The sequence below is a fragment of the Capsicum annuum genome, chromosome 1 (genome assembly GCF_002878395.1).
Source record: "Capsicum annuum cultivar UCD-10X-F1 chromosome 1, UCD10Xv1.1, whole genome shotgun sequence".
NCBI lineage: Eukaryota > Viridiplantae > Streptophyta > Magnoliopsida > Solanales > Solanaceae > Capsicum > Capsicum annuum.
Genome location: NC_061111.1, coordinates 253,621,082 through 253,633,790, shown reverse-complemented (window position 1 = coordinate 253,633,790; position 12,709 = coordinate 253,621,082). Strand labels below are relative to the sequence as shown.

General features: G+C 36.5%; 1 protein-coding gene and 1 long non-coding RNA gene across 2 annotated transcripts in view; both read left to right on the top strand.

Moving 5' to 3' along the window:
- Nucleotides 1-2,746, top strand: part of LOC124890196 (disease resistance protein At4g27190-like) — a 17,594-nt gene extending 14,848 nt beyond the window's left edge. Inside the window, exon 2 of the mRNA XM_047402008.1 lies at nt 228-2,746. Within this exon, the coding sequence (XP_047257964.1) occupies nt 228-2,615 (2,388 nt within the window). The 3' untranslated portion in view covers nt 2,616-2,746. The remainder of the gene's footprint in view (nt 1-227) is intronic.
- A 1,101-nt stretch (nt 2,747-3,847) lies between these two features.
- On the top strand, nt 3,848-11,895 carry LOC124890185. The gene is made up of 3 exons (XR_007049004.1): nt 3,848-3,951; nt 5,437-5,611; nt 11,492-11,895. It is a non-coding gene; the product is annotated as an uncharacterized LOC124890185 (long non-coding RNA).
- The last annotated feature ends 814 nt before the right edge of the window (nt 11,896-12,709 follow it).

Below are 12,709 nucleotides of genomic sequence, written 5' to 3'. Positions count from 1 at the left end.
TATTGAAAGAAAGAAAGGCTAAGGTTTACAATATAATCTGAAAGCATAAAAACTAACTAAAACAAAAGTAGGCTATATATATACATAGCCAATAACCTAAAGGTCCATAAACTAAAGGCCCAATAACATATGGGCTAACACTTATTTCAGTAATTTTCTAAATTTCTTCCGTGTTCATTGGTGCATCTTTCACTGGGTAAAGTTATTTGGATTTTGAATCCTTTCAGGTAAGCACCATCGGTGTGTGGGGTACCGGAGGAGTTGGGAAAACTACTTTGGTGAAGAATCTGAACAACGAGCTCTTAAAGAATGTGCCAAGTTCCAAACTTTCTTTTGGCGTTGTGACATGGGTTACAGTGCCCAAACCTCCAATAGACGTAAGAAAGATTCAAGAACAAATTTCCAGCAGATTAAACCTGAAGGTTGATAAAGAGGGAAGTGATAAAAGCATTTCGAGCAAAATCTGTGAAAGGCTCAAGGAAGAAATGAGTTTTCTTCTCATATTGGATGATGTTTGGGAAGCTATAAATTTGGATGATGTAGGTGTGCCCCAACCTGAATATCCCGCGAGAAGCAAGGTCATTATAACTTCGCGTTTTTTGGATGTTTGTATGCAAATGAGGACAGATGTCGAAATGAAGGTTTACACATTGGACGAGGATGAATCTTGGCAACTGTTTGCCAAAAATGTGGGAGATATTGTCAATCAGGAGCAAATCCATCCATTGGCAAAGGAAATTGCAAGAGAGTGTGATGGTTTACCTTTAGCCATCACTGTTATTGGATCATCTATGAGAGGGAAGACAAGGGTCGAGCTCTGGGAAGATGCTTTGGATTCACTTGGAAGGTCTGAACCTTATAACAAAAATGTAAAAGATAAGGTTTACAGTGTCATCAAGTGGAGTTATGATTCTTTAGAATCTCAAGATATTCAAAGTTGTTTCTTGTATTGCTCGTTATATCCAGCAGCTATTCCGATAGATGATCTCATACATTGCTGGTGGGCGGAGGGGATCCTCGGTGAACATGATACGTATGATCAAGCCTACAACAGGGGAATCAAATTGGTTGAGAGTCTAAAAGATGCCTGCTTGCTAGAAGCCGATGAGATGGAGATTGTGGATTGTGTGAAGATGCACGACGTGGTTCGTGATGTTGCTAGATGGATAGCTAATACATTTGGTGATAAGAGCACTTCTGTTTTTCAAGCTGGAATTGGGTTGACCGAGATATCACGTATTAAAATATTAGCTTCTGTGAAGAGACTATCTTTCGTAAGCAACAGAATTGAATGTCTACCTGATTTCACAAAATGCCCAGAGACAACATCTTTGCTTTTGCAAGACAATGAACCCCTTGAGAAGATACCCCTGGAATTCTTTTTGGCATTTCCAGTACTAAGAGTTCTGAACCTGAGTCATACTGGTATCAAAGCACTGCCTTCTTCCATCAATAGATTATATCAACTGCATGCTCTAATAGTACAAAATTGTCGGGGGTTGACAGAGTTACCACCTATTGGTGATCTTCACAAGTTGCAATTGCTTGATTGTCATAATACAAAGTTATATTGTCTGCCACAAGGGCTGGAAAAGTTGACAAATCTGAGGCTATTAAATATGCTTGCTGTTGATTTGAAGAGCATCAACAAAGGATTTTTCCTCAAATTGCCTAGCATTGAAATGTTAAATCTGTCGTATACCTCTGTTGGAGCGACTTCTTTTGGAGAGATATCATCTCTACAGAATCTGACTTATCTTTCTATTAAAGTGGATAGCTCATCATTTTTCAATACCGATTACACCTGGATGACTAGATTGAAAGGATTTCGCATTGAAGTTGGGGAAACCTTAACTTACGTACCATGCGACAAGTCAATGAGGCGGATAAATGTCTACAAGTGTGAAATTTTCAGTAACGGAGAGATCTCAGGCATGTTGCAGTTTGCTTCAGATTTGTTCTTGTTCGAATGCATGGGTCTCAGGAAGTTGATTGCATACAACACTTTTGATGGATTAAAATCACTAAACATGCAGAGGTGTTCTTGTTCTTTCGGGCCAGTGGAAGGAGGAAGTGGACAATTTGACCCTTTGCCAAGTCTGGAATATCTCGACCTCCATGTCGTAGAAAATTTAAAGAGTGTTTCTGATTTTGGTAAATATTTGGGTCTAAGATTTTCTAAATTACGCCAACTGAATATCTCTCAATGTGCAAGTTTAACATGTCTTTTCAACGATGGTGGAGCTTGTTTTGTGCCCAAGCACTTGGAAGAAATTACAATTTATTATTGTAGAGATCTGGTAGAGTTGTTTGTGCAATGCAGCTCAAGTGATCAGGCAACACTTATCAACTCAGAAATTCCAACAGTTCGGAAGTTATTGTTGTACGAATTACCAGAACTAGGAACGTTGGGGGAGCCACAGAGCATGTGGGAACACTTGGAGGAACTCACGGTGATCGATTGTGACGGATTAAGGAAGTTGGCACTCTCTATTCAAACCTCCAAAAACATCAAAATAATAGAAGGAGAATCAGAATGGTGGAGCCAACTGGAATGGGATGATGACAACTTCAAGTCAAATTTAGAGCATTGTTTTATACAATCCTACTGGTGATATGAGACACAGTTAATCGATGGAGTTTCCTGTCCTACATCTTAAGATTCTTATGGCAATTACTGTTCCTTGTTTGTAATATCGTAGTTTTTTCTTTCTTCTGTGTTCAAAACTTTTAGAGCTTTCTTAAACTGTACATTCAAAATGTAGCACATCTTTATTTCTGGAGTTTTCTTCTCATGACTAAAGAAGGAGAAGGATAACATAAAAATTCTCCAACAAATAATAGCTAAAGAAGTTAAAAGACAACGGGGAAAAAGTAATAGAGAATCTGATATAGATCATAAACCAAGCTAGCTGACAACGGGATTAGGATCCTCGACTGTGTTTAAGTAGAATCTGGAGCATTTGCCATCAAACTTTGTAGTGCTTTTGTAACACCCCGTACTTTTGGGCTAGAATTTTAGACCATCGTTCCTATGCGTATAGACCCGAACTGAATTATTCCTTGTTAATGTATGTGTGGTGATCACTCCTATAGTGTGTGGAAAACCTTTGAATATGAATTGAGATCACAAGAATCCCCTAACTCAAAGACGAGTTGAAAATAATTCCATCGATTAAGTTTTAGTGGACACTCCAACTTGGGTCAACTTTCGTCGATCATAACTTCTCGTATACAACGAATTAGAAGGCCTACTACATATAGGATGAAAGGTCTTCAAAATATCTTTCCAACAATACCAATCTCGCCTAAATCCAATACCCGAGCTAAAGTTATGACTTTGCAAAGTGGAGTATTTTCCATCCAAACTGGTTTGATATGCCTTTCATATGCTCCAGCATCTTGGGCGCACATTGGGCGCATTTCAGGGGTATAACACACTGGTTTGATATGCCTTTCATATGCTCCAGCATCTTGGGCGCACATTGGGTGCATTTCAGGGGCATAACATACTGGTTTGATATGCCTTTCCTATGCTCCAGTATCTTGGGCGCATTTCAGGTCACAATTTTAGGGTCAACTTCCAACAATCATAACTTTCAGTATATTATGAACTGGGAGACCTGCAATATATCAAATGAAAGTCCTTTGAGTCTTCTTTCCAACGCAACTGGTTTCGTCCAAATCCAACATCGGAATAAAATGTTATGCCCGATTTACTTCAGCATATTAGTCTGTCAACTGAGGGACTGCTACGACTTTTTTTGTTTCCTTAGGGATATTTTAGTCATTTTCCCACACCCAAAATCTGTCCATAACATACGATTCAGCCCCAATTCACCAAAATATACACACTTCTAAAATTTTCTCTCAAGAACAAGCACTAGGATTCCAATCCAAGATTCAAGTCTCAAAGAATTCACCATAATTTTTCAGATCTAATAATCTAAGGTATGTGGGACTACTCTAAAAATCTTGGGCATAAGTTTGAATATTTTATCAAGATTTAAGATCCCCAATTATGATTTGTATGAAGTTTTGATATGATTTTCGAAAAGTATGCATCGTGGGACTGTTTTGATGTAAACAATTGTTGTCGTGAATCACTTTTCATGGAAATTGAATTATGAATAGATGTATATATGATTTCGTGTATTTTTAAGATTTATTGAGAGCATGAATATGACTTTCCTCTCTTGTTGCAAAGTAAAGCTTAAATACTCACTATGAATGATTTGAAATACATGTTTTTAGAATTTGAAAGTGATCTTCTCAATATCATGGTGTTTGATATGGTTTATAGATGATGAGAGGGAGTTTTCTTGTTATAACTACGTACTTTCTTTAAGAGAAAGAATTGTATGTGATTAAACAAATTGACATGACCACCACATATTTTGAATCTTGCAAAGAGAGGTTGGAATACCTAAGTGTTCTTGCAATTTCAAAGTGATGATTTTATTGTGATGTTATGAACCGTGGGTGGTCATGCGCATGTTTTGAATATGATGGATTGTGGAATGGATATGATATTGATTTGCAAGTCATGGTATGACGATACCCGGTGTTTATGTGCCCATAACAAGATAAGTATTGAATGTTTTGAAAGTATAAAGCATGTTTGTTTTAAAGAACTAAAAATTGGGCTTAAGAGAGCTAGTAGGTTATCCGAAGAAGGCATTTGAGTATAAGGGTTCATCGCTGGAAATCGTAGTTGCCGATGTGGGTCTTATGATATTGTATCCTACATGGGAGGATAATAAAATAATTAGGACATCCCACATGAAGGGATTCCTGTAGTCTGCTCACATGGGGGTATCACCAACTCCAAATCCTCGCGGCTACTTAGATTGGAGGCTCGGCCTCCAAGTCAAGGGTGGGTTCCACATAGCACGTGAAATTTCAAATTTGTAAGGTGTACCGACTAGCTCAAAGAATAACAAAGAGTGAGTCAAGAATTGATTTGAAATTATTAAATATGCCCATGTTTTTTTACTATATAATGCTTACCATTATTGTAAAATGCTCTCATCTATTTTGTATAAAAAATATTATTTTGAGTTGTTTTACATACCAGTACATTTGTATTGACCCCCCCATATTTCAGGATTCTGAGACAGTCCTTGGGTCCCGTTAAGCAGTAGATTGACTTGTCAGAAGTTTGCAACTAGTGAGCCTCCCTTACTTCGAGAGGCCTGTATTAGAACTTGTTGTTGCTATTTAATTTTTTATTCATGGTCTGGGGGCCTTGTCCCAGCTGTCAGACAGATGTCCTTTAGTTGTTAGAGATTTCGCAGACTAGTGTTAGATGTTGTTGATCTTTATGAACTCATTTCAGTATTTAGTAGTTTAAAATTAAAAGTTGACCATGATTCCGTTGTAATACTTTTCCTATTTTTCTCCTTATTGTGTATGAACGGTTTTCATGATTGACAGATAAAAAGGGGCGCTTGGGCCTTCATGGTTCGGGATGCTCGTCGTGGCCAAGGCTCCAGCTCGGGTTATGACAAACTTGGTATCAAAGCATGGTTCATGGTCCCAGGGTGTCTGTAATCGAGTAGATTATGGGTGTGTAGCGCGCCACACTTATAAGCAGGAGGCTACAGGGCGTGTAAGAATGTCTCTCTTTTTTCATGCTCTAGTTCGTGCTATGGTATTGTCCAAACGAAAGTAAAGTTATCCCAATTCTTTCCTTATTCTGATGTTCTTAGACATGTCTCATTTTGAGGTGATTCAAGTGTAGAAGTTTAGGATCTAAATGATGTGGTCCTTTTCTAATTAGGTCATAAAAGATTATGAGATTGCACAAGGACTTGAAAGGAGTCCATTGGTGCTTCAAGATGTATTGATTTTAGTGTAAACTTTGATACTGATGAAGTCGTGCTTTTTAGCCTGAGGTATTAAGTGTATTCATTCCTTTTCAAAATTTATATTGCAGATGTCATGCATAAGGGGAATGATGTGTAGCAGAATGTTGGAATTGTATTTCCACCCGAGTAGTAGTATAAGTTAAAGTGTCAGTGTTATGACCTATTGGTAGAGAGATTGGACCAAGAAGTTGGTGATATGAAGTCACAAGGTTAGAAGTCAGAGTGAGGGTGACTTTTGTGTAATAAATATTTTTAGTTGTATAACCGTTGATTGAGGGATGATTTTCCATTTTATAGTGGTAGACTAATATGGTAGTAATATTTATAGATTGTACGGTATTTGATAAAGGAAGTGTTTGGTAGTAATTATTATCTATTCAGGACTAGGGAAGGAGCCTAGAGTATATAGTTATGGTGGTTATAGAAGTCCCTTGTAAGTAGTGAATGGAAATGATTAGATTTGTCAATAAATTATAAGTATAGACTCATTATTGTTTGTTGAATTTGAAGGCAGACTAAATGTATGTTTGTGTAAGTAAGTATGATGTTAGAAAGTATAATATATAGATAAGATCGTATTGGGTTATTATCTAAGATTAAAGTTGACCATGTCTATTATGTGACCTTACCCCCTTGACTTTCTTTCCCTTAGTAGTTGTGAGCTAGTGCCACTTGTGAGAAGGTATGTAGTATATTTTGAGGTATAATGGTAATTTCATGGAGGTGTTTTGGTTGTAGGTAGTATCTAGGTGAAATGAGGTAATTTGGTAGAATTTCCCAATTGGATGGACTAGTATATTATGTTGCACTCTTCATTGGTGGTATATGATTGATACTAGACTATAGGCTTGAATTTTAGATGTAGAACGTGGTGGTAAGAATAGTAGCTTAGGATTAATGATGTATGTTTTGTGAGAATGAATTAGTAGGCTTGATGTGATTTGTGAAAGAGCCTAGGTTGATAATTGATGAAAAGTTTAAGTGGTAATTGTGAGGACTAGTTTAAAAATGATGAATTGTGAGTGAATCATTGAGTGGATAAGGGTGTAAGTATATAAGAATAAGTTGCACCCCTTGGTAGTATGGCATTACTCGTAGGCAAGATTTTATGATATGAGTTATGCTATTAATGGTCTAATGTTAGAAGTTTAAGTAGTGGAGAGTGGATTTTTATGTGATAATGAGTAAGGTTGTGTATGCTCATGAGACTGTATGTTATAGGTTAATGACGATAGAGGATAGCAAAAATATTAGGAGTAGTGTTCTGGGAAAGCAATGCCTTTAGATTATACTTAAAAAGGAAAATTTTAGCATTTATGTGTATAAGTGCTTTAGCATTTATGTGTATAAGTGTTTTAGGTACCTAGTTTGTATTCTTGAAATTGTACTACGAAGAAGTCTGGTAAGTTGTTGTACGATATTCGTTAGAGTTGAATTGAGAAAATATTGGTAGGCAATATGAGCCTTGGGTATGGTTTTATAAATTTTATTAAGTGGCATGTTATGTGATTAGAGGTGTAATGCTAAGTATTCTAAGGAGTTAAATATGAAGTGTTGTGTGTAAAGAAGTGTGGATGTCTATGCACATGATAGAGTTAGCCATAAATAATTGACTCTATGGGTTGGAGGATGTGAGGATTAGTGTACCTGAAGGGAATGACCTAGAGTGAATTTAGTGTCCTTGTATAATATGGAGGGGAGTTGTGTTCATGTGTATATTGGTACCCCTTTGTGATAAGGTGTGTGGATATGTATGGTTAAGTGAGTATGGGTTGTAGGGTGATGTCTATAGAGGCTAGCAAAACTTAAGAGAAGTATTTTTGGAAAACAAGACCTTCAGAGTATAGTTTATCCGAGAGAGTTTAGCGATTATGGGTATGGTGGTATATCTCTTATGTTGAGAATTGTGGTTATAGATTGATAAGAAATTATGTTCTCAAGTCTAGGATTGTGACTTTGATCTAAGGGGGAGATGGTGAGTTAAGGTAATTTTCGCATTTTCTTATTGTGGCCAGAGTCATGATAAATCTATTCCTATTCATGTTCCTCCTACTTTAGTTTAAGAGTTCATTCTACCAATGTCTTATGTATCCAATTCCTAACTATGTCCAAGGTTTGAGCACTCTGTGTAACTCAGGACATGTCCTGACTTTCAAACTAGAAGAAATAATGTCCTTCGGTGATCCAGTATTCTAAGTATCCAAGCTCTATGTTATGTTGCTCATGAACAATAAATCTATGTCCCCAAATCTTGATTGGTTCTAAGGAACTATGTTTTGGTATGTTAATGATTTATTTTATGTCGGGATTAGCCAGCATGATAAAGTTGTGCAAACTCATGACTATATCAGCTCTGAAGATGAGAAGCGATAGCTTCGAGTAGAAGTCCTTGCCTAAATCTTCGACTTCATGAATTCTACACTCATGTTATAAGAGTCGTGATGTAAGCTTTCATGTTTCTCACTGTAGTTGTCTTAAGAACTCGTGCTATGTTGAGTTTATGCTAGAACGACTCTCCATATGTGATACAGACACTTGATATATGAAACATTCCGTGATTGTATCTTATCTTTAACTCATGTCCCACCTTGAGTAGTGCAATAAATATATGTTATAACCGAATAGTGTTACTCCCTTTCATGATGCTCGTGCTTAGGTCCTTTAATGACTCTCTGTATGCTAGTATGATGGTGTTTGTGGAAGCGTAGAAGTGTGTTAGGTGGGGGAGTAGATGTCGGTGTAGGTGAAAATTTCGATGTGATTTCTCTAGCTAAGGTTAGAGGAGCAGGGGAAGGAAGGAGATGGATATTTTTTACGTTAAATAGTTAGGAGAAAAGTATATGACGAGAATCTTGGAAAGAATGATAGAATTTGCTGGTCTTAGTGGATATATTCATGAAATGGGGTGTAGTAGAGGTAGGCTTGAATTTTGTGATTGATGAAAACACAAACCAATGTGCCATGCGGTTAGTATTCTTTGAATTAAGACTTGAGGTTGTTGAATTATAGTGATGAGGTGAGGTGATCTCTTAATGTGATGTAGAGTATAGGGTACCGTAGTTTAAATTAGCATCTCCTTCCTGAGTTAGACTTCAACATAGAAGTATATTACGACGGAACATAAATTTTTAGGGTTAGATGTATTACGGGAGAACTGTAAGTTGGAAATGATGAAGTATGTTGATTAATGAAGTATAGACTAGTAGTGTCTCTAAGCTTAAGTATTTTCGTTGTATCTTGTAAGATGGAAAAGCTAATATCCTTATGTCTTGCAAGAATCTTATCTCATGTCTTGTACCAATCTTAATCATGCCAAAGACTCTTAAGAAAAATTCATGTCTTACAATTTTTGATCATGTGCCATAAAACACATGCCAAGATTATGTCGATGTCAAGTTCCGTTATCTCAGGTTTCATACTTACCTGTTTCCATAGGGGATTATCATGAAGATCGTGTGATGCCTTTGCATATGGTTATTGAGGAAAACTATTCAAATCACTGTTACGTTCTTTATTCTACACTTTTAGAGCTTCAAGAAGTCCCTACTCATCATTCGGGGACGAATGATCCCAAGAGGGGATAATGTAACGCCTTATACTTTTGGGCTAGAATTTTAGACCATCGTTCCTACGCACATAGACCCGAACTGAATTATTCCTTGTTAATGTATGTGTGATGATCACTCCTATAGTGTAGGGAAAACCTTTGAATATGAATTGAGGTCACAAGAATCCCTAACTCTAAGTCGAGTTGAAAATAATTCTATTGATTAAGTTTTAGTGGACGCTCCAACTTGGGTCAACTTTTATCGACCATAACTTCTTGTATACAACGAATTAGAAGGCGTACAATATATAGAATGAAAGGTCTTCGAAATATCTTTCCAACGGTACCAATCTCGCCTAAATCCGATACCCGAGCAAAAAGTTATGACTTTGCAAAGTGGAGTATTTTCCATCCAAACTGGTTTGATATGCCTTTCATACGCTTCAGCATCTTGGGCGTAGGGTGCATTTCAGGGGCATAACACATTGGTTTGATATGCCTTTCATATGCTCCAGCATCTTGGGCGCATTTCAGATCACAATTTTAGGGTCAAGTTCCAATGATCATAACTTTCTGTATATAATGAACTGGGAGACCTGCGATATATCAAATGAAAGGTCTTTGAGTCTTCTTTGCAACGCAACTGATTTCGTCCAAATCCAACATCGGAGTGAAAATATATGCCCGATTTACTTCAGCAAATCAGTCTATCAACTTAGGCTGCTACGACTTTTTTTTGTTTCCTTAGTTGTATTTTAGTCATTTTTCCACTCCCAAAATCCGTCCATATCATAGGATTCAGTCCCAATTCACCAAAATATACACACTTTTCTCAAATTTCCTCTAAAAAACAAGCACTAGGATTCCAATCCAAGATTCAAGTCTCAAAGAATTCACCATAATTTTTCAGATCTGATAATCTAAGGTATGTGGGAATACTCTAAAAATCTTAGGCATAAGTTTAAATATTTTATTAAGATTTAAGATCCCCAATTATTATTTGTATAAAGTTTTGATACGATTTTTGAAAAGTATGTATCATGGGACTGTTTTGATGTAAACAATTGTTGTCTTGAATCACTTTTCATGGAAATTGAATTATGACTAGATGTATATGATTTCGTGTATTTTTAAGATTTATTGAGAGCATGAGTATGACTTTCCCTCTTGTTGCAAAGTAAAGCTTATATACTCACTATGAATGATTTGAAATGCATGTTTTTAGAATTTGAAAGTGATCTTCTCAATATCATGGTGTTTGATACGGTTTATCGATGATGAGAGGGAGTTTACTTGTTATAACTACGTGCTTTCTTTAAAGAAAAAGAATTGTATGTGATTAAATAAATTGACATGACCACCACATGTTTTGAATCTTGCAAAGAGAGGTTGGAATACCTAAGTGTTCTTGCAATTTCAAAGTGATGATTTTATTGTGATGTTATGAACCTTGGGTGGTCATGTGTATGTTTTGAATATGATGGGTGGTGGAATGGATATGATATTGACTTGCAAGTCATGGTATGACGATACCCGATGTTTATGTGCTCGTAACAAGATAAGTATTGAATGTTTTGAAAGTATGAAGCATGTTTGTTTTAAAGAACTAAAAATTGGGCTTAAGAGAGCTAGTAGGTTACCCGAAGAAGGCGTTTAAGTGTAAGGGATCATCGCTGAAAACCGTAGTTGCCGATGCGGGTCTTATGATATTGTATCCTACATGGGAAGATAATAAAATAATTAGAACATCCTGCGGTGTGCTCACATGGGGGGTATCACCAGCTCCAAATGCTCGCGGCTACTTCGATTGGAGGTTCGACCGCCGAGTCAAGGGCGGATTTCACATAGCCCGTGGAATTTCAAATTTGTAGGGTGTACCGACTAGCTCAAAGAATAACCAAGAGTGTGTCAAGGTTGTCAAGAATTGATTTGAAATTATTAAATATGCCTATGCATTTTTACTTATATAATGCTTACTGTTATTGTAACATGCTCTCATTTATTTTGTATAAAAAATATTATTTTGAGTTGTTTCACATACCAGTACGTTTGTATTGACCCCCCTATATTTCAGGATTCTGAGACACAGTCCTGGGGTTCCGTTAAGCAGTTGATTGACTTGTCAGAAGTTTGCAATTGGTGAGCCTCCCTTACTTTGAGAGGCCTGTATTAGAACTTGTTGTTGTTATTTCATTTTTGATTCATGGTCCGACTGGGGGCCTTGTCCCAGCTGTCAGGCAGATGTCCTTCAGTTGTTAGAGATTTCCCAGACTAGTGTTAGATGTTGTTGATCTTTATGAACTCATTTCGGTATTGAGTAGTTTGAAATTAAAAGTTGACCATGATTCCATTGTAATACTTTTCCTCATTTTTCTCCTTATTGTATATGAATGGTGTTCATGATTGCCAAATAGAAAGGGGCACTCCGGCCTTCATGATTCGGGATGCTCATCGAGGCCAGGACCCTGGTTCGGATCTTGATAGCTTTATATTTCTTTCAGAACTACAATTGGAATCTATATGTTCTGCAAAAGCACATGAGAGATAAAATAGGCAACAAAAGATTAAATTAACATCTCCTGATCGATTTGGTTCTAAAGAAATAAATCTTGATTGATGAAATTCGTGTTATGTGACAGCACATTGAATGAGATTTGATATCAAGTGATTGGTTCTTTCCTTATATGAGTCATGAAGCTTAGCTGCCCTTCCAGTTGGATGATATGGTTCTATGAGTATCAAAGACTGATATGGTTCTTTTCAAAAAGTATTTGAATAAGAAGGTCATCATTTCATTCAGATCTGATGCCCTTCCAGTTGGATAGATAAACTTAAGGGAGCGATAAATCATAGCTAACATTTAACATAAGTATGTAAAAAATTTCTCAGTTTCTGTCATTTCGTTCTGACTAGAGCAGACGACTTTATGCTACCTTACATTAATTCAAGTAAGAGACGGAACCAAGATTTGAATTTTATGGACTCAACATTTAAGGTTCTTAACACTGAAATCTTATCGATAGTACAGTTTGTGTTGTAAAGAAGATAAACAATAATGATATAATTCTATTCAAAAAGTTTAGAATGAAATAATCAAAACAGAAGATTAAAAAGAAAAACAAGCATTTCCACAATGGAAGAAATATACTCCATCCGTTTAAAAAAAATGACCTACTTTTTTTATTAGTCTGTCTCGAAATGAATGAACCCTTTACTTTTTTGGCAACACTTTAATTTCAACTTTCCACGTGAAAAATTTAAGATCACACAATTAAAGGACATTTTGGTATGT